At 41.3% G+C, this 23,852-nt stretch overlaps 1 protein-coding gene across 4 annotated transcripts; it reads left to right on the top strand.

Annotated features, from left to right (window-relative positions):
• Positions 1-779: 779 nt before the first annotated feature.
• LOC120029508 (transmembrane protein 87A-like) lies at positions 780-22,704 on the top strand. Of its 4 annotated transcripts, XM_038974762.1 has the most exons (19): positions 780-937; positions 7,274-7,334; positions 11,153-11,244; positions 11,912-12,046; positions 13,306-13,359; positions 13,612-13,789; positions 14,190-14,251; positions 15,766-15,949; positions 16,837-16,936; positions 17,052-17,145; positions 17,275-17,346; positions 18,487-18,595; positions 18,707-18,765; positions 19,063-19,166; positions 19,436-19,509; positions 19,606-19,682; positions 20,547-20,599; positions 20,691-20,721; positions 20,913-22,704. In XM_038974762.1, exons 1-19 carry the CDS (start codon positions 782-784, stop codon positions 20,952-20,954), a joined length of 1,737 nt encoding a protein of 578 aa, XP_038830690.1. In that variant the 5' UTR covers positions 780-781; the 3' UTR covers positions 20,955-22,704. The 4 variants fall into 4 exon arrangements, with proteins under 4 accessions (XP_038830690.1, XP_038830691.1, XP_038830689.1 ...); XM_038974763.1 differs by lacking the exons at positions 20,547-20,599; positions 20,691-20,721; positions 20,913-22,704 and adding an exon at positions 19,866-20,107; XM_038974761.1 differs by lacking the exons at positions 20,547-20,599; positions 20,691-20,721; positions 20,913-22,704 and having other exon boundaries at positions 19,606-19,931.
• The last annotated feature ends 1,148 nt before the right edge of the window (positions 22,705-23,852 follow it).

Here is a 23,852-nt window from a genome sequence, read left to right as displayed (position 1 = left end):
GGCTGAGGGTCAGGTTAATCTCATCCTCTTCTTCCAACTCAATTTCAGACTCCGAATTTACAGAGACATGATCCTCATATTTGGAAATTTCTTCATCTTCCAAAATGGAAGACGTTCCTTCCACACTAGCTTCTCTCCCTGCAAAATATTTTTCTAAGGCCCTCTGATCAGAGATTATTTTTGCCATACTGATTGATTGTGGTAAGGAGCCACACATGCAAAGCTATTTATTTGTTGTGTCCCTCCCCCAATTTGCACCTGGCTGGGGTAGAGTGTGGCAAAATACTGACTTTTTTATAATGTATCGAAATAATGTATTGTAATAACATTGTGCAGGTTCTCGCAGTACATTTTATAGTTTCACACACTACACAGGGTAAAGAGAGCGAGAAAAGTGGGAGACAGGCAGACAGGCAGGTGTACCCGAACACCACATATGTAATATAAATGTGTAGGGGGGGGGTAAACAGTGTGCACTCAATGAAAATGTGTTATTTTACATGTTCTTCACAGAAAAAAGAGCCAAGGCCAATGAGTCGCAGGTGAAAAAATTATTAACTGTATCATTTTTCTTCTAGTATACATTGAAAATTGGTCCCACAGACCCGAACACCACACAAGGGTTAATAAAGTATATATATGGTCACTGGCACTGCTTTACATGGTGTATGGTTCAATGCATCTGATGCCAAAACGTCAACTCAAACATAAGCATGCGCGTGACGTTACTTTCACTCAGGTGAGTTAGCTAGTCGCCCCAGCTATACCACATGCTGAAAACATGGCTGCTTCTGTACGGGTGAGGACGTGGAACAGCACGGCTAGCTCAGTGAAAACCTGGCTCCTTTATTTGGCTGGGATTATTTTACTAGGAGATGTAAATAGCGGGGTGATGGCAGCTCCAGAACCAGGACAATGGAGAATTACAGTTGTCAATGTGAGTATTAAAATATGTAATATAGTTAGCTAGCAAGAATAATCGTGCGATTAATTTCAACTAACAGGCTAGCAATCCAACCTATCTAGCTAGCATGGGTTTGGATGAAGGGGGCGTTTTTCTGTTCATAAAATTGAACATTATTGATTAATAATGCATTTTTCTGAACAGATTCAGACTTTATCGATATGCACAAGCCGTTGTAGCAAACATTAATGTTTTATCTGCTAGCTAGATAGCATAGGCTCACTAACCCGATATCGTTGAAAGATGTAGCCACAGAGTTTCTAAACTCAGAGGCGCAACATCGCGAAACTTCCGGGAACGCTTGCCAAGCAGACCAGGCCCGGGTTTGGAGAAGTCAATGAGTGAAGTGAAACATTGTTCCTTAGTTAATTTTCTCAATCTAAAGACACATAGATTCGAGACAATGTATTAAGTAGATGAACATGTTATCTCTCCAACCTCGTGAAAGTGACAAACTGACACGTTTTCATATGTCAAAACAACTATCGAAAGTGTGCCTTTTGATTTGACGGCGTTCACATGCGCAGTTCGGCGCGAGACGAGATTACGTGTTTCTGCGCATGAGTTTAGCTAGACAACGTTGCCATGACGTCGCCTACAAATTTGATCTGGGATTTTTAATGGAGAAGCAGTGTTTGCCGATCTTCATATCTAAATTTCTTGGCCAAACACCTCTGTTAGGCAGCTAGCTAGCTAAAGTTACATAGCTAAATTTAAACAAACATCAGACACAGACCACTGTACTCAGGGTTAGATCATTGCCTGCAATTTAGCCCAGATAGAACCATACGTCTACCAATCATTCAGATAGTTAAATTAGTGAGCTAGCTAATGTTCAGATTAGAATGTGGGCTGTGCCAAATCTATTTGGTAGACTAGCTACCGTGTCCAATGAATTGAAGAGGTCTACCAGTAAATTGCTTTCAAGTCAGTGAAGGGAAGTGAGCAAGTGCACAAGAGAGGTAGGCTAATTGGGAGTTTGTTTTCCATGTAGGTGGTCAGGTGTGTGTCCACCACCGTATCCTGTTGCAGAGTAATGTGAGAGCTGCCCATTGCCTGCCTAGGGACTCCCAATAATGGTTACCAGGGCCTATATGAAGTGTATGAGTAGGAATGAGTGCTGGTCAAGGATCAAGTCCCCCTTCCAATGTAATCTAATTTATCGTGATCTGAAAAAGCAAAACGGATTCTAAATCACTATTACTCAGAGGCTGGATACATACGGCCCCAGATGAGAGAACACGAGTGTTGTGTTTGATGGAGAGAATAGGGTTTCCTCATCACTGAATGTCATGGGTGCATATATTATACAGTTGAAGTCAGAAGTTTACATACACCTTAGCCAAATACATTTAAACTCAGTTTCACAATTCCTGACATTTAATTCAAGTAAGAATTCCCTTAGGTCAGTTAGGATTACCACTTTATTTTAAGAATGTGAAATGTCAGAATAATAGAGATTTATTTCAGCTTTTATTTCTTTCATCACATTCCCAGTGGGTCAGAAGTTTACATGCACTCAATTAGTATTTGGTAGCATTGCCTTTAAATTGTTTACCCTCTTAGCGCACTGATCCCGCATTCGACAACATCCGGTGAAATCAGAGCGGGCCAAATTCAAAATACAAAATCGTAATATTAAACATTCATGAAAATACAAGTGTCATACATGATTCTTTAGCTTAGAATCTTGGTAATCGAACTGCGTTGTCCGATTTACAATAGGCTTTACTGCGAAAGCATAGCATTCGATTATCTGAGGACAGCGCCCCACAACAACATATGTTTACAAACCAGCACAGGCGTCACAATCATAAATAGCGATAAAATACATCACTTACCTTTGAAGATCTTCCTCTGTTTGCAATCCCAAGGGTCCCAGCTACACAATGAATGGTCGTTTTGTTCGATAAAGTCCTTCTTTATATCCCAAAAAGTCAGTTTAGTAGGCGTCATTGAGTTCAGTAATCCACCCGTTCAACATGCAGACAAAGAAGTCCTAAAAGTTACCGGTAGAATTCGTCCAAACAAGTCAAACAACGTTTCTAATTAGTCCTCAGGTATTCTAATATCTAAATAAATGATAATGGAGAATAGTATGTTCAATAGGGAAGGAAAATAACGAAGAGCGCGCCCTCATTCACGCGCGCAAAGAGACTACTTTTGCCTTACCTCTTCCCATGGATAAACAACTATTACTCGTTGGTTTTTCAAAAAACAAGCCTGAAACCATGTATAAAGACTTGACATCTAGTGGAAGCCATAGGAACTGCAATCTGGGAGGCGGAAGTCATAGTTTGCAATAGCTTCACATTTGAAGTTGATGGGAGCTCAAAAAAAAAAATCCAGATGGATTTTCCTCGGGTTTTCGCCTGCCATATCAGTTCTGTTATACTCAGACATTTATTTGAACCGTTTTAGAAACTTCAATGTTTTTTTGCCAATTCTACCAATTATATGCATGTCCTAGCTTCTGGGCCTGAGTAACAGGCAGTTGACTTTGAGCGCGTCAGACTAGAGGTCGACCGATTATGATTTTACAACGCCGATACCGATTATTTGAGGACCAAAAAAAGCAGATACCGATTAATCGGACGATTTTAAATAAATAATAAATAAAATATTTATTTGTAATAATGACAATTACAACAATAATGAATGAACACTTATTTTAACTTAATATAATACATAAATAAAATCAATTTAGCCTCAAATAAATAATGAAACATGTTCAATTTGGTTTAAATAATGCAAAAACAAAGTGTTGGAGAAGAAAGTAAAAGTGCAATATGTGCCATGTAAGAAAGCTAACGTTAAAGTTCCTTGCTCAGAACATGAGAACATATGAAAGCTGGTGGTTCCTTTTAACATGAGTCTTCAATATTCCCAGGTAAGAAGTTTTAGGTTGTAGTTAGTTATTATAGGAATTATAGGACTATTTCTCTCTATACCATTTGTATTTCATTAACCTTTGACTATTGGATGTTCTTATAGGCACTTTAGTAATGCCAGTGTAACAGTACAGCTTCCATCCCTCTCCTCGCTCCTACCTGGGCTCGAACCAGGAACACAACGACAACAGCCACCCTCGAAGCAGCGTTACCCATGCAGAGCAAGGGGAATAACTACTCCAAGTCTCAGAGCGAGTGACGTTTGAAACGCTATTAGTGCGCACCCCGCTAACTAGCTAGCCATTTCACGTAGGTTACACCAGACTAATCTCCGGAGTTGATAGGCTTGAAGCACAGCAAAGAGCTTCTGGCAAAAAGCAGGAAAGTGCTGTTTGAATGAATGCTTACGAGCCTGCTGCTGCCTACCACCGCTCAGTCAGACTGCTCTATCAAATCATAGACTTAGTTATAACATAATAACACACAGAAATACGAGCCTTAGGTCATTAATATGGTTGAATCCGGAAACTATCATCTCCAAAACAAGACGTTTATTCTTTCAGTGAAATACGGAACCGTTCCGTATTTTATCTAACGGATGGCATCCATAAGTCTAAATATTCCTGTTACATTGCACAACCTTCAATGTTATGTCATAATTACGTAAAATTCTGGCAAATTAGGTGGCCCAAATATACACTGACTCTGTGTGCAATGAACGCAAGAGAAGTGACACAATTTCACCTGGTTAATATTGCCTGCTAACCTGGATTTCTTTTAGCTAAATATGCAGGTTAAAATATATATACTTCTGTGTATTGATTTTAAGAAAGGCATTGATGTTTATGGTTAGGTACACATTGGAGCAGCGATACGCACCGCATCGATTATATGCAACTTAGGACACGCTAGATAAACTAGTAATATCATCAACCATGTGTAGTTAACTAGTGATTATGATTGATTGATTGTTTTTTATAAGATAAGTTTAATGCTAGCTAGCAACTTACCTTGGCTTCTACTGCATTCGCGTAACAGGCAGGCTCTCGTGGAGTGCAATGTAATCAGGTGGTTAGAGCGTTGGACTAGTTAACTGTAAGGTTGCAAGATTGAATCGCCCGAGCTGACAAGGTAAAAATCTGTTGTTCTGCCCCTGAACGAGGCAGTTAACCCACCGTTCCTAGGCCGTCATTGAAAATAAGAATGTGTTCTTAACTGACTTGCCTAGTTAAATAAAGATTAAATAAAGGTTTCCAAAAATACCGATTTTCTGATTGTTATGAAAACTTGAAATCGGCCCTAATTAATCGGGCATTCCGATTAATCGGTCGACCTCTACGTCAGACAGGCGGAAATTCAGGATACTGCCCCCGACCCTAGAAAGGTTAACTTGGGTCAAACGTTTTGGGTAGCCTTCCACAAGAAGTTGGGTGAATTTTGATCCATTCCTCCTGACAGAGCTGGTGTAACTTTGGTTTGTAGGCCTCCTTGCTCGCACACACTTTTTCAGTTCTGCCCACAAATGTTCTGTGGGATTGAGGTCAGGGCTTTGTGATGGCCACTCCAATACCTTGACTTTGTTGTTCTTAAGCCATTTTGCCACAACTTTGGAAGTATGCTTGGGGTCATTGTCCATTTGGAAGACCCATTTGCGACTAAGCTTGAACTTCCTGACTGATCTCTTGCGATGTTGCTTCAATATATCCATATCATTTTCCATCCTCATGATGCCATCTATTTTGTGAAGTGCACCAGTCCCTCCTGCAGCAAAGCACCCCCACAACATGATGCTGCCACCCCTGTGCTTCACGGTTGGGATGGTGTTCTTCGGCTTGCAAGCCTCCCCCTTTTCCCTCCAAACATAACGATGGTCATTATGGCCAAACAGTTCAATTTTTGTTTCATCAGACCAGAGGACATTTCTCCAAAAAGTACGATCTTTGTCCCCATGTGCAGTTGCAAACCGTAGTCTGGCTTTTTTATGGCGGTTTTGGGGAAGTGGCTTCTTCCTTGCTGAGCAGCCTTTCAGGTTATGTCGATATAGGACTCGTTTCACTGTGGATATAGATACCTTTGTACCCGTTTCCTCCAGCACCTTCACAAGGTCCTTTGCTGCTGTTCTGGGATTGATTTGCACTTTTCGCACCAAAGTACGTTCATCTCTGAGACAGAACGCGTCTCCTTCCTGAAAGGTATGACGGCTGCGTGGTCCTATGGTGTTTATACTTGCGTACTATTGTTTGTACAGATGAACGTGGTACCTTCAGGCGTTTGGAAATTGCTCCCAAGGATGAACCAGACTTGTGGAGGTCTACATTTTTTTTTTCTGGGGTCTTGGCTGATTTCTTTTGATTTCCCCATGATGTCAAGCAAAGAGGCACTGAGTTTGAAGGTAGGCCTTGAAATACAACAGGTACACCTCCAATTGACTCAAATTATGTCAATTAGCCTATCAGAAGCTTCTAAGGCAAAGACATCATTTTCTGGATTTTCCCAAGCTGTTTAAAGGCACAGTCAACTTAGTGTATGTTGAACTTCTGACCCACTGGAATTGTGAAATAATCTGTCTGTAAACAATTGTTGGAAAAATTACTTGTCATGCACAAAGTAGATGTCCTAACCGACTTGCCAAAACTATAGTTTGTTAATTAACAAGAAGTGTGTGGAATGGTTGAAAAACGAGTTTTAACAACTAACCTAAGTGTATGTAAACTTCCGACTTCAACTGTATGTATGGGGGATCCCAGGAATCAAACCCACTATCCTGGCTTTGCAAGCGCGATGCTCTACCAACTGAGATACAGAGGACCTGTTAGGCATTAGACCTAGACTACATTCGTCAGGACTGACTTACTCAGTTTATTTTTATTTATTTTATAAAAAAAAAAAAAAAAAAAATACCCCCTTTTCTCCCCAATTTTCGTGGTATCCAATCGCTAGTAATTACTATCTTGTCTCATCGCTACAACTCCCGTACGGGCTCAGGAGAGACGAAGGTCGAACGCCATGCGTCCTCCGAAGCACAACCCAACCAAGCCGCACTGCTTCTTAACACAGCGCGCCTCCAACCCGGAAGCCAGCCGCACCAATGTGTCGGAGGAAACACAGTGCACCCGCCCCCCTTGGTTAGCGCGCACTGCGCCCGGCCCGCCACAGGAGTCGCTGGAGCGCGATGAGACAAGGATATCCCTACCGGCCAAACCCTCCCTAACCCGGACGACGCTAGGCAAATTGTGCGTCGCCCCACGGACCTCCCGGTCGCGGCCGGCTGCGACAGAGCCTGGGCGCGAACCCAGAGACTCTGGTGGCACAGCTAGCACTGCCATGCAGTGCCCTAAACCACTGCGCCACCCGGGAGGCACCTTACTCAGTTTATTTAACTAATGCCAATGTAAACACTGTTTCCTCTTCTTCACAGACCTCAAGACCATTGCTTTTGAGGAAATCCATGTATAAAGACACTGATATCAAATTGAAAGGTAAGATTAGCCAATGTTTGATGTCATACTGTATATGGGAAATGCCTCGTGTAAGGGTGTCAAACAAATGAAAATCGGTTTCCTCGAGCATTTGTGAGAATTCTGCAAAATGTTTTGCTTTCACAAGAACTGAAAATAACCGTTTCAGGGTGCAATTTGCAAGATGCACATTCTATATGATATTAGCTTGTTTACAATCTGCAAAGGTACCATGCGACTCGCACTGCCCTGTCACAATACCTGGTACTCTGGTTCTAGATCTTCGACCCGCTACCAAAGATTGCCTATTATATTGAAAAGATAGTCAAGTGACCTTTTTAACAATGGAAATGCATGTTCTCAAAGATGGAAGGCAGGCAGGAGGAGGCGAGGTCAGGTGGGACCATTCTAGCCAATGAGACGGCAGATGCGCATGTGAACAACAGCCCATAGAGATAGATGGAGTACTCTTTATATCTGTGCCATTATAGCGTCTGTGACAGCATGGGCAACGCCATTGAGCCTATCTTCATTTTAAAGTAGTAAATTCTCTTCAGTGGCTGATTTTCTCCCAACTCATAGGAGTCCCCACCAAGTTGACTATTTTAAAATGGTGGGAACCATCAATGGCAATGTCCGAGCTTTATTTTATTTTATTAGGGTATCTTTTAGTCCTCATTTGTGCTAAAAAAGGGTTATATCCGTTAAGACTGCTGAACAGTTAATTAAACTGCTACCCAGACTTTCTGCATTTCACCCCCTACCTACATGTACTTCAATCAATCACCTAACCAAACCTACATGTACATATTTCCTCACTCAATCAACCCAACTACCTCGTACCCCAGTACACTGACTCTGTACCAGTACTCTTTGTATATAGCCTCGTTATTGTTATTTCTTATTGTTACTATTTTCTTATCTATTTGTAAATGTTCTTACTTTTTAACTGCATTGTTGGGAAAGGGCTCGTAAGTAAGCATTTCATGGTAATCTACACTTGTATTCGGGGTGTTTGTGACATTAAAATGTTATTTGATTTATCCGTGTCCTCTATCTCTAGGAAAACAGGCACAGCTCCAATATATATTTTTTTATTTTTTATAAATTGCCGAAATGTATATCAGTGCCACGTACAGTATCAGTCAAAAGTTTAGACACACCTACTCATTCCAGGGTTTTTCTATATTTTGACTATTTTCTACATTGTAGAATAATAGTGAAGACATCAAAACTATGAAATAACAACACATATGGAATCATGTAGTAACCAAAAAAGTGTTAACCTTTCTGGCGCAGGCGTTCCGCTAGCGACCCACCTCGACAACATCCGATGAAATTGCAGAGCGCTAAATTCAAAATACAGAAATAGTCATAATTAACATTCATAAAAAATACAAGTGTTATACATCGGCTTAAAGATGAACTTCTTGTTCATCCAGCCGCTTTGTCAGATTTCAAAAAGGCTTTACGGCGAAAGCAAACCATGCAATTATCTGAGGACAGTGCCCGCTTACAAAAGCATACAAATAGGAATTACAAAAGTCAGAAATAGCGATAAAATTAATCACTTACCTTTGAAGATCTTCATATGGTTGCAGTCACAAGAGTCCCAGCTACACAATAAATGTTAGTTTTGTTCGATAAAGTCCCTCTTTATATCCCAAAAACTCTGTTTTGTTGGCGTGTTTTGTTCAGTAATCCACTGGCTCAAAGGCGGTCAAAACATGCAGACGAATACATCCTAATAGTACCGGTAAAGTTTGTCGAAACATGTCAAACGATGTTTATAATTAATCCTCATGTTGTCAATTGTCTAAGTAATCGATAATATTTCAACCGGACAATAGCGTATTCAATAGAAAGGAAAAACAACGAAGGGCGTGCGCAAAACCAGCACTGCATGATTCTACAGTCCACTGACAGAAAGGTCTCATTCTTCTTCATTTTTCAGAAAACAAGCCTGAAACAATGTGTAAAGACTGACATCTAGTCAGCCAAATGAACTGCAATCTGGGTTCGAACCCATTAGATACTCTATAGGCATTCAATTGAAAACTACCCACATCAAAAAATCCCACTTCCTGGATGGATTTTCCTCAGGTTTTTGCCAGCCATATCAGTTCTGTTATACTCACAGACATTATTTTAACAGTTTTGGAAACTTTAGAGTTTTTTTCTATCCAAATCTACCAATTATATGCATATCCTAGCTTCTGGGCCTGAGTAACAGGCAGTTTACTTTGGGCACGCTTCTCATCCAGATGTCAAAATACTGCCCCCAAGCCATAAGAAGTTTTAAACAAATCAAAATATATTTGAGATTCTTCAAGGTAGCCACCCTTTGCCTTGATGACAGCTTTGCACACTCTTGGCATACTCTCAACCAGCTTCATGAGGAATGCTTTTCCAAAGAGTCTTGAAGGAGTTCCCACATGTGCTGAGCACTTGTTGGCTGCTTTTCCTTCTCTCTGCTGTCCAACTCATCCCAAACCATCTCAATTGGGTTGAGGTCGGGTGATTGTGGAGGCCAGGTCATCTGATGCAGCACTCCATCACTGTCCTTCTTGGTCAAATAGCCCTTGCACAGCCTGGAGGTGTGTTTTGGGTCATTGTCCTGTTGAAAAAACAAATGATAGTCCCACTAAGCGCAAACCACATGCGATGGTGTATCACTGCCGAATGCTGTGGTAGCCATGCTGGTTAAGTGTGCCTTGAATTCTAAATCAAACGGTGTCACTGTCACACCACCTCCCCCATGCTTCACGTTGGGAACCACACATGCAGAGATCATCCGTTCACCAACTCTGCATCTCACGAAGACACGGTGGTTTGAACCAAAAATCTACAATATGGACTCTAGACCAAAGGACAGAATTCCATCGGTCTAATGTCCGTTGCTTGTGTTTCTTGGCCCAAGCAAGTCCCTTCTTATTGTTGTCCTTTAGTTGTGGTTTCTTTGCAGCAATTCAACCATGAAGGTCTGATTTTCACGCAGACTTCTCTGAAAAGTTGATGTGTCTGTTACTTGAACTCTGAAGCATTTATTTGGGCTGCAATCTGAGGTGCAGTTAACTCTAATGAACGTATCTTCTGCAGTACAGCTAGCTCTGGCTGGGTCTTCCTTTCCTGTGGCAGTCCTCATGAGAGACAGTTTCATCATAGCGCTTGATTGTTTTTGCGACTGCACTTGAAGAAACGTTAAAAGTTCTTGACATTTTCTGTATTGAATGACCTTCATGTGTTAAAGTAATGATGGACTGTCGTTTCGCTTTGCTTATTTGAGCTGTTCTTGCCATAATATGGACTTCGTCTTTTACCAAATAGGGCTATCTTCTGTATACCACCCTTACTGTGTCACAACACAACTGATTGGCTCAAACGCATTAAGAAGGAAACAAATTCCACAAATTAACTTAACAAGGCACACCTGTTAATTTCAAATGCATTCCAGATGACTACATCATGAAGCTGGTTGAGAGAATGCCAAGAGTGTGCAAAGCTGTCAGCAAGGCAAAGGGTGGCTACTTTGAAAAAAATCAAATATAAAATATGATTCCATATGTTCCATATACATTTGCTATTTTTGACAACCATCAGTAGATTTGAAAATGCGATGGAAACCCATTTAACTTGTATTTTTTATTTCGGGAATTTAACCGCAAAAGGGAATTTTATGTGCGCTACGTCATCACACACAGCATTTTATCTGCAACAGGTCAATTTGATGGGACAATGTGCATATTTATGCGGATTTTAGAATATTCACAAATCTGTTACCAATTGGATGGAAACATACCTAGTAACACTTTTAATTATTATTATTATTATTTTTTAAGTTGTGTCCTTTGGATGTCCAGAGGAGATGACTTTTACCATTCAATGGTACTTGAAATACTACCCCTGTCACAACGAGTTCAATAATATTGAGGTAAGTAAAGTACATGCACTAGCCTAGTTAGTAAGTTACTAGTACCATGTTAGTCTAAAGCAGGGGTCGGCAACAGGTGGCCCGGGGGCCAGAATTTGTTTTGCTCCCAAGTTTTTAGTACAAAAATAAATTGTAAAATCACCAGCAATTCATCTAAAAATGAGTTTAATGTAGGAAATCTGTTCCCAATTATTCCCATGAAAAAAAAAGAACGTATATGTGATAGTGACTCAATGTAATCAAGGTATGAAATTATTGTATTTGAAAAGAAAAATAAATTTTTGGGCTTAGTTGTGGTCAATTTACAGTGTACAAATTATTGTAGTTATATTCCGGCCTTCCGCTCCGACAAAAATCGGCCTGTGGCCGAATCTAGTTTCCTACCCCTGGTCTATAAGTTGAAATCAGATATGGGTGTGTGGAGCATAGAGTGAGTGTTTGCCATAGTCATCTTTCATTATCACTACCTTCATTTGTTTAGGATTCCTATGGTAGTGCCACATTTTGACAGTTGGTGTGAATTACCAGTTGACTGTAATATGCACTTTTGGAGTTACTTTTAAATCTCATTGCTCAAAGGAAATGTATGTCTTCCTACATTCAACTACTAATAAATATTGTATTTATAAAAAATATCTGAACTTTGATATAAATCATTACTTTCAAGGAAATGTATGAGAGGACGCCACTGAGTCGAGGACAGAGTATGGATCCTAACCCTCTAGGACAAGGGGAATGCATTGAGCACAAGCACAAGCCCTTGACCTGCAACAATGACCTGCGATACTTCCCAATGCTAAATGTAAGGGCTTATAGGTTACATACAGTACATGAGTTACCTTCCATTACAGGGCTTTTCACACTACTGAACTGAGCAGGCCTGGTTACTCAGCTACCATAGTTACTTGAACCGTACTGAAAAGGACAGGGTGAAAACAAAATATTCAAGCCACAGTTTTGTTCACGTCGGCTCAATAGTTTGAAAAGGATACAGTGCATTCAGAAAGTATTCAGACCCCTTCCCTTTTCCACATTTTGTTACATTACAGCATTATTCCAAAATTGACTCGAAATTGAGGTCGGGTGCATCCTGTTTCCATTGATCATCATAGAGATGTTTCTACAAGTTGATTGGAGTCCACCTGTGGTAAATTCAATTGATTGGACATGATTTGGAAAGGCACACACCTGTCTATATAAGGTCCCACAGTTGACGGTGCATGTCAGAGTAAAAACCAAGAGCTCCATTGAGCTCAAAGACAGGATTGTGTCGAGGCACAGATCTGGGGAAGGGTACCAAAACATTTCTGCAGCATTGAAGGTCCCCAAGAAGACAGTGGCCTCCATCATTCTTAAATGGAAACAGTTTGGAACCACCAAGACTCTTCCTAGAGGTGGTCGCCCGGCCAAACAGCAATCGGGAGAGAAGGGCCTTGTTCAGGGAAGTGACCAAGAAACCGATGGTCACTCTGACCGAGCACCAGAGTTCCTCTGTGGAGATGGGAGAACCTTCCAGAAGGACAACCTTCTCAGCAGCACGCCAACAATCAGGCCTTTATGGTAGAGTGGCCAGAGGGAAGTCACTCTTCAGTAAATGGCACATGACAGCCTGCTTGGAGTTTGCCAAAAGGCACCTAAAGGACTCAGACCATGAGAAACAAGATTCTCTGGTCTGATGAAACTAAGATTGAACTGTTTGGCCTGTATACGTCACGTCTGGAGGAAACCTGGCACCATCCCTATGGTGAAGCATGGTGATGGCAGCATCATGCTCTGGGAATGTTTCTCAGCAGCAGGGCCTGGGAGACTAGTCAGGATCGAGGGAAAGATGAACAAAGCGATCCTTGATGAGAGAATTTATACAAATCTGTTTTTTCTTTGTCATTATGGGGTGTTGTGTGTGTGTGTGTAGATTGGTAAGGAGGGGGGGTGGTATGTAATAAATTGTAGAATAAGGCTGTAACGTAACAAAATGTGGGAAAAGGTCAAGGCGTCTGAATACTTTCCGAATGTACTTGTTGTTTGAGTTACTGACAACTTACTATGACAACTTTGTTTCAGAAAGCCAAGGTGGAACCACGGACAGTTGTCCCGCCCATGGAAGGGGCAGCACCGGTGAGCTGCTATGATGGGTTCATGGTGTTTGCATCACTGTTTTAGCACACACTCATTCAGCTATTGCCTTCGGCTATTGCCAATTCCTAAGGTCATTGTCAATGAGCATAGGAGTTGCCGTTGGCCATATACAGCATGTACTACGAGATCTGGGACCAGGCTATCACTTTTCAGATTCTCTTACATTTCTGGGATTTCTAAATACATTGCATAATGCAATTTTTAAACAAATGTTGGTTCAATCCTACTCAGGGTTCGGATGAGAACTACACCAAATGGACGATGGAGGAGTACGACAAAGTCAGCGGTGTGAAGAATGCCAGTGTGTCACTTAAAGATGATGTCATTGCCACCACGTGGAAGGATGGCCCCTATCTGTTTGTGGTGGTGATTAAATCTAACAAACAGGAAGCCAACTGGAATTTAACTGGTGGGTTTGCTACATTAACCACCATGCACCTCAGCTGGGTTGTGTTAATTAGGCACCAAACACAAAAATACAGACTGAAACAACAGGGAGGGACCACCAGAACTAACAGAAGAACATTTACTGAAACTGGGCGTGACTAGCTAGCTGGACTCATTTTTGTTTTCTGTTGCAAAAATGTTATGATCTACCCTAATGAACACGACCCAGTTCTTGAATGTCAAACTTGCCCGTGAGGCTGACCAAAATGGAAATGACATTTCTTTAGTCAGCCTAAATACTAATTGAAATGATTTAAAATAATAATATATTGGCTACTGTTTTGATCACGTTGCTCAATGTTGTATGTTGATTTATTTTCTGCGTTATGAAACGCTGATGTATACTCTCTTTATATTTCCAGTAAACGTTGTAATGAAAGGAACTCACGGCTACATCTCCATCACTGAATGGCCTCTCATGATCGTGAGTATACATTTCATTTATTATATCCTTTGAGTTGGGACAGATTCAATTAAACATTGTCACATTAAATAAACAGTCAGTTACATTGCACCATGACACTTTAGCTCATTCTAATTTCCAGTAATTGTCCCTAGTCAAATATATAAAGTAGGCTTAATCATTGTCATAGATTGCAGACACCTGTTTTACTCATCAAATTGTATTAGTCACATGCGCCGAATACAACAGCTGTAGACCATACAGTGAAATGCTTACTTACGGGTCCCTAACCAACAATGCAGTTTAAAAACAAATATGGATAAGAAATAAAAGTAACAAGTAATTAAATAGCAGCAGTAAAATAACAATAGCAAGACTATATACAGGGGGGTACCGGTACAGAGTCAATTTACGGGGGCACTGGTTAGTTGAGGTAATATGTACATGTAGGTAGAGTTATTAAAGTGACTATTCATCTGACCACTTTTTTATTGATCTAGTCACTGGTGCTTCCTCTTTTAATTTTTGCTTGTAAGCAGGAATCAGGAGGATAAAATGATGGTCAGATTTGGCAAATGGAGGGTGAGGGAGAGCTTTGTGTGTGTCTCTGTGTGTGGAGTAAAGGTGATCCAGAGTCTTTAAAAAAAAATCCTCTCTGGTTCTACATTTGACATGCTGATAGAAATTTGGTGAAACGGATTTAAGTTTCCCTGCATTAAAAACCCTGGCTACTGGGTGAGCATTTTGTTTGCTTATGGCGGAATACAGCTCATTCAATGCCGTCTTCGTGCCAGCCTCTTACTGTCGTGGTATGTAAAGTAAATATAACTCTCTAGGTAGATGGTGTGGTCTACAGTTTATCATGAGATTACCTCAGACTAGCAATAGCTTGAGACTTCCTTAGATATCGTGCACCAGCTGTTATTTACAAAAATACATGTTCTGTCCTGCCGGTGCAGCGTATAACTAGCCATCTGTATGTTGATAGTGTCGTCGTTCAGCCACAACTTCGTGAAGCGTAAGATATTACAGTTTTGAATGTCCCGTTGGTAGTTTATTCTTCCGCGTAGGTCATCTATTTTATTGTCCAAAGATTGCACGTTTCACTTGCAGGGTTTTGTGTTGTCTATGTAATATAATACTGTATATGCAATTTATTCAAAGCGTCTTAGTCATGAGTGCATATATTTCAACATACGGGTGGCCCTGGGGATCGAGCACACAACCGTGGCGATGCAAGTGCCATGCTCAACCAACCAAGGCATATAGGACCTTGTTGTTTGTTCAGATGACTAAAGACCTTTTCAGGCCTGATGAAACTGGATGCTGTGCAGTCATAGGTTTGACAGTGATCAAACAAACCAGTTTGTCAAACTTTATGATGTACTTTTGGAGGTGCGTTCCAACTCCCCACATGCCTAGGTTTTGGCTTAGCGGGCTAATGCGCTCTTCAGGCATGCAGGAGAGCCAGGTTAAAACCCTGTATCATTGTAGTTGAGTTAATATGTTTTAACACCCATCTCTTTCCCTCTCAGTTCTACATGGTGATGTGTATAGTGTACATCCTGTACGCGTTACTCTGGTTCATGTGGGCTGCCTGCTACTGGAAGGACTTACTGCGGATCCAGTTCTGGATAGCTGGAGTCATCTTTCTGGGCATGGTGGAGAAGGCTGTGTTCTGTGCTGAGTACGAGAACACCAACGGTGTCGGGGCAGCTTGTGAGTCTACACCACAACTAATACTACTACTAAACTACACCGAGCTCTCTGAGTGGTTTAAAGAGTAGTAAGATCCTCTGTATAGGAGCATGGTGAAGGCTGTGTATGAGAACAACGGTGTCAGGGGCAGCTTGTGAGTTTACAGTACACTATACCCAGCTCTCACATTGATCCGGTCCCATTTCCCTCCCTACCCTTTCCTCTTGGCACTAACTGTCAATTTTTTTGCAAATCTGTATGGTCTGAATAGGCGGGTATGGTCTTGTTAGCAGTTGATATTCCTCTTCAATAACACAGACCCCAAAGCAAATCAGGGGGAAGAAAATCGGTTAATTCTTATTCAAAGAGAACGAATCATGCGTGGAGGGAGATGGTAGATGTTCATGCTCCCCTGTCCTCAGCGATTCTCTCCTGTGCTTCTCTCCACAGAACAAAGGGACAGGATGTACTTTATAACCCAGCCCTAGCCTGTAGTTGACCAATTAGAATTCATTGCAATAAACTGGGCCAATGGCCAAATAACTATCCTATTCCAGGCTCGATGACAAATTCCTCCCATGTCTCTGACCCATTGATCAATAATTCCCTATTACATAAAAGAACACTTTCTATTGATCGTTAGTACTCTATTTACTTTTAGTCCTCTTGACCTCTCGTACACTGCGTTGTGTATTTATCTTCAACATATTCTTAGTCTGAATAGGCAGGTATGGTCTGAATAGGCAGGTATAAGCAGTGTAGTGATGATGGTGCTTCCACCATATTGCTTTACCTTACAGATTTGCTTAGAGCCAAGGGGGAGGTTTAGGGAGTGTTATTATTCCGAGCAATACATCGTTTTTCTGCCTTGTGTGAGAGACCATGCATTCCAATGTTCTTGTTTTCAGCTCCAGGCCTGTTGATCTTTGCTGAGCTCATCTCTGCCCTGAAGAGAACCCTGGCACGGCTGCTGGTCATTATTGTTAGTCTGGGATATGGTATAGTCAAGTAAGTTGAGAAAATAAAGGTCATCGCTCACTCCCTGTCACTCCAAATCCTTTGATAGGTTAGCCTGCTATCTATATTTAGTACATTCTCCTGCATTTTGTGTGTTTCCTATCAGGCCTCGACTGGGTACAGTGATGCACAGAGTGGTGGGACTAGGCGTCCTGTACTTTGCCTTTGCTGCTATCGAAGGTGTGCTTAGGATCACTGGGGTAAGGAGTTTTCCTGATTTTGCTCCAGTGAGCTTGCGTTCAAAATGTGAAATTTCAGTTCTAGATGGGCTGCTGTTTTTCCCTTGTGAGTTATGGGAATTACTTTCAATAAATCTATATTCATTAAAGGGTCGTGACAATGGCCTTTCCCTCATCACAATCGTTGTTCTAGTTGTGATGGACTCCTGTATCGTCTGGTTCATATCCTTAATCCAATTATCATCCAGAGTTTATAATAATTACTCCATAATGCACATCTATTGGTCTATAATAACAAAATAGGCCTACTTGTCTTGTTAGCCTTGTCTGACACTTGTCTGTCAGTACAGAATTTTACACATTTTGCTATTGCTTACTAATACGTTTTCATAAGTCTCACTAATAGACTAGGTGCTGGGGTTATGTGTGTTGTACAATTTAAACTGGAGTTTGGGTTGTATACCTTAATTTGTATACTAAATTATGTTTCAGTGGGTGATTTTCTTTGGTTACTGCTCTGGTGAAAGGTTCTGTTCTCTATCTACCCCACTCACTTTTTCTTCCTCTGTTTCTTCTGTCTCTCTTGACGTTAATCTTGCGCTCTGACTCTCATATTTCTCTCTCTAAACTCTCATCCACACTTTCCCCACCTGCTCTCCTCTCCTATTTATTTATCTTACTCTCAACTTGTATTCTCTCCTCTTCTCTTCCGCTCTCCCCCTTTCTCCTGTCCTCCCTCAGGCAAAAGACTCTGACCTGGCTTTGTTGGCCAACATTCCTCTGGCTCTGCTTGACTCCTCTCTCTGCTGGTGGATATCCTTTGGTGTGCCTATAGCCCTGCTTGGGCTCCTCTGTCCCCTGGGGGCCCCCCTATCCCTGGTCCCTACCCGGGGCTTCTCTGATCCTCAGTCTGGGGGCCTACTCTGACTCTCCCTGGGCTTGAGGGTCCCCTGCTTCTATCAAAGGGTTCAGTCCAAATCCAAAGGGTCTCTGCATGTTAACCCACTAGCTACATGCTAACCCTCTGCCTCTCACAGCTAGCTTCTCCTGACGTATATAAATAGAGAGCATGAGAGATTAGATGATTTGCTATCTCACTAGCTAACTCACAGCTAGCTAACCTGGAAGTCTACAAGTAGAGGTCAAGTAGTCCGGCCCCTTTACCTGGGGCCTCATTTGTTCTTCGGGTCAATCAACATTCCAACACCTTAACCCACTAGCTACCACTCACAGAGGGCACATAATCCGACCTTGCATGCTGTTTTCCCTGCTGACTTTGCTAGGTGAAGTCTGTCAGTTACTCTACATACTGTCAGTGTCTACTGTCTAGCCCAGAGGTTGTTTCCTTGACTGCCTCCTAACATATTCGTGAGCCTGGCTCAAACTATAAAGACACTGAAGCTGAGGAGAAACCCAGTCAAACTGTCTCTCTACAGACACTTCACGAACACACTCATCTTTGCCATCATAGGTGAGTGAAGTTGTTAAATTGATGTAGTCTTTTCCCAGCACCGGATACCGGTCATACATTCATTCAATCAAAGTAGTCTAGTGATGATCACTCATTTTTTTCCTTCTTTAGCTTCAATCATTTTCATGGTGTGGACGACAAAAAAATTCAGGCTAGCAGATTGTCAGTCGGTAAGAATACATCTCTCTGTTTTTAAATGTCTTGTGTTTCAAACGTTTAAATAGAAAATATACAAATGTGTGTTATCCAGCTCTTCTGGATCAATGTTTTTAGCTTGCTCTGTATTTCTTGAGACGAATATCGAATCAACAGTTAAGATTTGTTATTTTACGAACACCTTCAATTATGTGGCTGTTTAACCTCCTTTAGTTGAATGCAGTGATTTAAAAGAATGTCTGCTAAATAACAAAAATGTAAATATCCTGAATCCACGTGACTGACACGTTTGCGTCGTCCTGTGTGGCCAGGACTGGATGGAGCTGTGGGTAGATGATGCCTTCTGGAGGTTCCTCTTCTCCATCATACTGCTGGTTATCATGTTCTTATGGAGACCATCTGCTAACAACCAGAGGTGATGATTGATTTGGCTGTTATATAACAGACATTTGCATTGATCTAAGTGTTATCATCCTGCACATTAGCTACCTTGTTGAGTGTACTGTAGATTTCACAATGGCAATATGTTGACGTATCAAACCACCACCAACAGTCAGTCAGGGAGAAAGTGCCTCACCTTTCGACTCTTCAAAGCTTCACAGAAGAAACACAAACTTAAACGGTCTTTCTCTAAATGGAGCTTTATAACTATTCATAATGTTTAACTTCCTTTGTTCTCACCAGGTATGCATTCACTCCTCTGATGGATGACTCTGATGATGAGGAGATCGAGGAGTTCCTGGTGTCAGCTAATTTGGGTACAGTACAGTTCACTTAGTGAGAATGAAAACCCTACTATTTCATTGTTTAAACATTGACCATTGATCCCCAAAAATGTTTCTCTCTCTACACAGCTGACGGCATAAAGTTGAGAGCAACCAACTCCAGGAGTGAGACGAACGGTTCAGCCAAGCCTTCAGGACCCAACCCGGTTAGTATCAAACGTTCAGTTCAACTTCATTGCCCCGGAGGTAATGAATTAAGAAAGGCAAAGTCCGTTTACAAGTATCGAATCTATATGAACGCAAAGTACTCCACATATAAATATGGTATACAAACAAGTCAATCTTATGTTGTTTTTTTCTTCTAATTTTTCGTGGTATCCAATTGGTAGTCATCTTGTCTCATTGCTGCGATTCCCTTACGGACTCGGGAGAGGCGATGGTCGAGAGCCGTGCGTCCTCAGAAACCCAACCAAGCCTCACTGCTTCTTGACACAATGCCCACATAACAATGCCCACAATGCCCACTGGAAGCCAGGTTACCAATGTGTCGGAGGAAACACCATACACCTGGCGACCGTGTCAGCGTGCACTGCGCCCGGCCCGCCACAGGAGTCGCTAGTGTGCGATGGGACAAGGACATCCCTGCCAGCCAAACCCTCCCCTAACCCAGATAACGCTGGGCCAATTATGCACCGCCACAATTGGCCCAGCAGGTCTCCCAGTCGCGGCTGGCTGCGACAGAGCCTGGACTCGAACCCAGAATCTCTAGTGGCACAGCTAGCACTGCAATGTTGTGCCTTAGACCACTGTGCCACTCGGGAGGCCCAGTCAATCTTTTCTGTCAGCACAGTCAATGGTCCACTTTCAGTTAACTGCACATGATGACATGACACTTTTGCTTACTCAAATGTTTGCTCTTACGTGGCAATTCAAACACCCTACTGGCAGACATTAATGGAACATCTATGTAGTCTAGTAAATCACATGACTGAGTTTAAACAACAGGGGGCAGCGTGGAGTAATTATCTCTTTTTTTTCTCTTCTGTCATTCTCTTTACCAATCTGTCCAGGATGAAGACATGAAATGGGTGGAAGAGAACATTCCTACCTCTTTAACAGACATGTAAGCATGACTTAACAAAAAAGAATAGATGTGTTTTAAAGTGATCAACATTAGGCGGTTGTATAAAAGCACGTTTTGTCTTTCATTATAGAGCGTTGCCTGTTCTTCTCGACTCGGATGAGGTATGTGTATCCTTAACACAATAGGTCTCAAATTTGGCTCATTTCTGTCAATGGCAACACATGGTTTGCTTTACTGTGCATTTCCTTTAATGTTATTCAATTCTCAGATTGCAGTATTATATGTACAGTATTATATGTACAGACTATGATGTTAGAGAAATATATAATATATTCTCTATTTTTTTTACCAGGAAATCATGACCACAAAATATGAAATGTCCAAGATGGAGTAACATGGAAAGTCTTCCTCCTACCCACTGTGGATGCAGAGCATCTCTTCCTCGGATTCCTAATGCATGGCATGGAATAGACAGATCATCTGGAGCACGACACCTCTCCAATCCTAGTCCTAGGGCTGTTTAGGCTGAGGCTCAGACCTCTGTTCCTCTGTACAACACTACTGTGGCTTAACGCAACACCTCTGACTTTGCGATCAGCAGGGTCCTATTCATTGGGCATCAAATGGAAGAAAATTGATTAAAACGGGGAGGTACTACTTCAACTTGTCCAATAAGAAATACTTGTTTTAGTTTTCCTTTCCAGAGTGTTTTGTTATGGTGTGCCCTAATGTATTCAACCTATGTTATATGTGGGCAACAGAAAATCTCACCTGCAATACTCCTATTCTGTGCGTCCCAAATGGCACCCTGTTCTCTATATAGGGCACTGCTTTTGACCATGGCCCATAACGTTTTATAGGGAATAGGGTGCCATTTGGGATGTAACTTATGAGACTTCTGTTCCCCCCAAAAATACTTCACTTTATGTTAAATGCTGTATGTATTTATTAACATTTTTGCTCACTAAACTTGACTTTATAGGAGAGAGGAACAAGCTGGTATATTATTTCAACACCAATTGGACACACTGCATAATAACATTACCAATATTATTTTGATAGATGATAACATTCAGAGGTGTAAAGTAAACGTTATTTATTATATGTTTCACTAAGTGAAGCTTTATTGCTTCCTAACCAAAGTATAATGTGATGTGGGAGAGTTTGTGTGCGTTTTTGTCTAGGCTGGGACACAGGATTCATATGTGCAGTGTGTTACGCAGTACTAAACAGACGTGTTCTTGATAATGTCAGTGTACAATTGCAGGACTTTAGGTCTGTTCAGGAGGATGTAACATTACAGAATGTTCAGATAGAAATGTATGGTGTAGAAGAGATTGTCTCTCAGATAGAAATACAAGGAATAGAGCTGACATGATTCCCTATTCTATCTACTATCAATGTTCAGAAAGTTTACATCACTGAATGGACCCCTGAGGTTGGTTGAGGCTTACGTCATTGAGGAGTTGTGTGTTTGAATGTGAGTGGAGGGAATCTTTAGCCTGGTTCCAGATCAGCAATAACAGCGTTACAATGGCCATAGGAGTTGGCAAGACGGCACAAACACATCTGGGATCAGGCTAGGAAGTCCTCTGTTTCCGCTAGTCAAATAAAGAGCAATATTATATACGTCCTATGACCCTGTAAGGTTTACTTACACTCCTCTAGTACCCTCCCCTTATCTTTTTTACATTGCTTGTGCACTAAATGGTACCCTATTCCCTATAGCAGGGGTGCCAAACTCATTCCATGTAAGGCTGAGTGTCTGAAGGTTTGTTTTTTCCTTTCAATTAAGACCTAGACAATCAAGTACAAAGGAGGAGTGAAAACCCACAGATGCTCAGCCTTCCATGGAATAAGTTTGTAAAGAGTGCCCTATATAGTGCACTACTTTTGACCAGATCCCTATGAGCCCTGGTATATAGTAGTGTGCACTATATAGGGGATAGGGTGCTATTTGGGACAAACATGGTTATTTATGTTTAAGTGTACTTACAACTTGCTTTATTTAGTTTAGTTTACTCTATAGGTACATTTATGGGGATATTGTTATTGTGTGATAAGTTTTAATGTTATTTCTGATTTGTTCTCATCTGTCTAGCTTTTTCTAAACCTCTTTTTAAAGGACAAACTATTGGAAATGACTCTTGTCTCGTTGATTAATTCATGCGTTTGTTTTGTTTTACCGTTGAAAAGGGGATGTGTCTACGACTCCAACACCCCTATCTCCATCTTATGTTCTGTAATGGTATAACACTTTCAAAGTGTCGATTCTTTGTGCACCATTTCTGTAACGGTAATCGGTACTGGTGCCAGTTAGATGGTGTAGGTGTCTGTAGTCTTCAGCTGTGTAAGAGACCGGGGGGGGGGGGGTTGTCTCGTGTGGACATTCTCGTTTCCAAATAGGATGATGTTGTATCGGTCCTTGTTATGCTCTGCAGCCTACACCTAGGTTAGGGAGTTATGATTTCATTCACAACCTCAACTATTTCCTAGGACCTGTCCAGAAACGTTCCCTAGTCCCTACCCACTAGATTTTCTTACATCTGTCCAATCCTTGCATAGGTAGGGTGTAGTTGTCAGTTTGGGAATCAGGCCCTAGTATATGTAGTGCTTTCCCTAACTTGTATAAATTCAGATTAAGGTACTTCCTCTTACTCAGACCCTGACATTCTTCTCTTTGTGATCATTATTTCCCTCTTATGTAGCCTACAACTGTATGTCTGTCTGAGTTGGTTATTTTCACTTAACAGACTGGTTTTGGCTGACTGTTAGTACTGTTATTATATTATTTACTGCCTTATACCTTTTTTTGGAAGGGTTAACGTCTTCAGAGCTATGCTTGAACTTTTAAACACAGGGCCTGTATTCATAAAGTGTCTCAGTATGAGTGCTGATCTAGGATCAGTTTGACGTTTTAGATCATAATGGACACCTGATCCTGATTAGCACGTCTACTTTAGATGCTTAGTAATGTACATATGGCTCCAGATCAACTTGGCTTGTTTGTCTTTTTATTTCTGTTGACAGAGCAGAGAGAGAACAGCACCATGTTATTAGTATGCCAAACTGTAAATCTGTATTTATGATGTTTGTTAAAATCTTTGTTTTCTGGTCTATTTCAATACGATGGTTAATTTAATTGTAAATAAAAATGTTTTACAAATTTGTTTTTGTGTTCTTGCAGTCACGGGATAACAGATTATAACCACTGATCATCATTAGATCGTCATTATTAGTTGATCATCCAGTCAGGGAGATTTGCTGTGTGGCCAGAGTGCCATATTGGTGT

This window comes from Salvelinus namaycush, chromosome 35 (assembly GCF_016432855.1).
Source record: "Salvelinus namaycush isolate Seneca chromosome 35, SaNama_1.0, whole genome shotgun sequence".
NCBI lineage: Eukaryota > Metazoa > Chordata > Actinopteri > Salmoniformes > Salmonidae > Salvelinus > Salvelinus namaycush.
Note: the sequence above shows the minus strand (reverse complement) of the source record. Positions and strands in the feature narration are given on the sequence as shown.

Coding starts and splice junctions, on each gene's coding strand:
- LOC120029508 (XM_038974761.1), top strand. CDS start 782: ATGGCTGCTTCTGTACGGGTGAGGACGTGGAACAGCACGGCTAGCTCA. Junction 16,937..17,051: donor CTGGGATATGGTATAGTCAA/GTAAGTTGAGAA, acceptor GTTTCCTATCAG/GCCTCGACTGGGTACAGTGA. Junction 19,510..19,605: donor CCTGGTGTCAGCTAATTTGG/GTACAGTACAGT, acceptor CTCTCTACACAG/CTGACGGCATAAAGTTGAGA.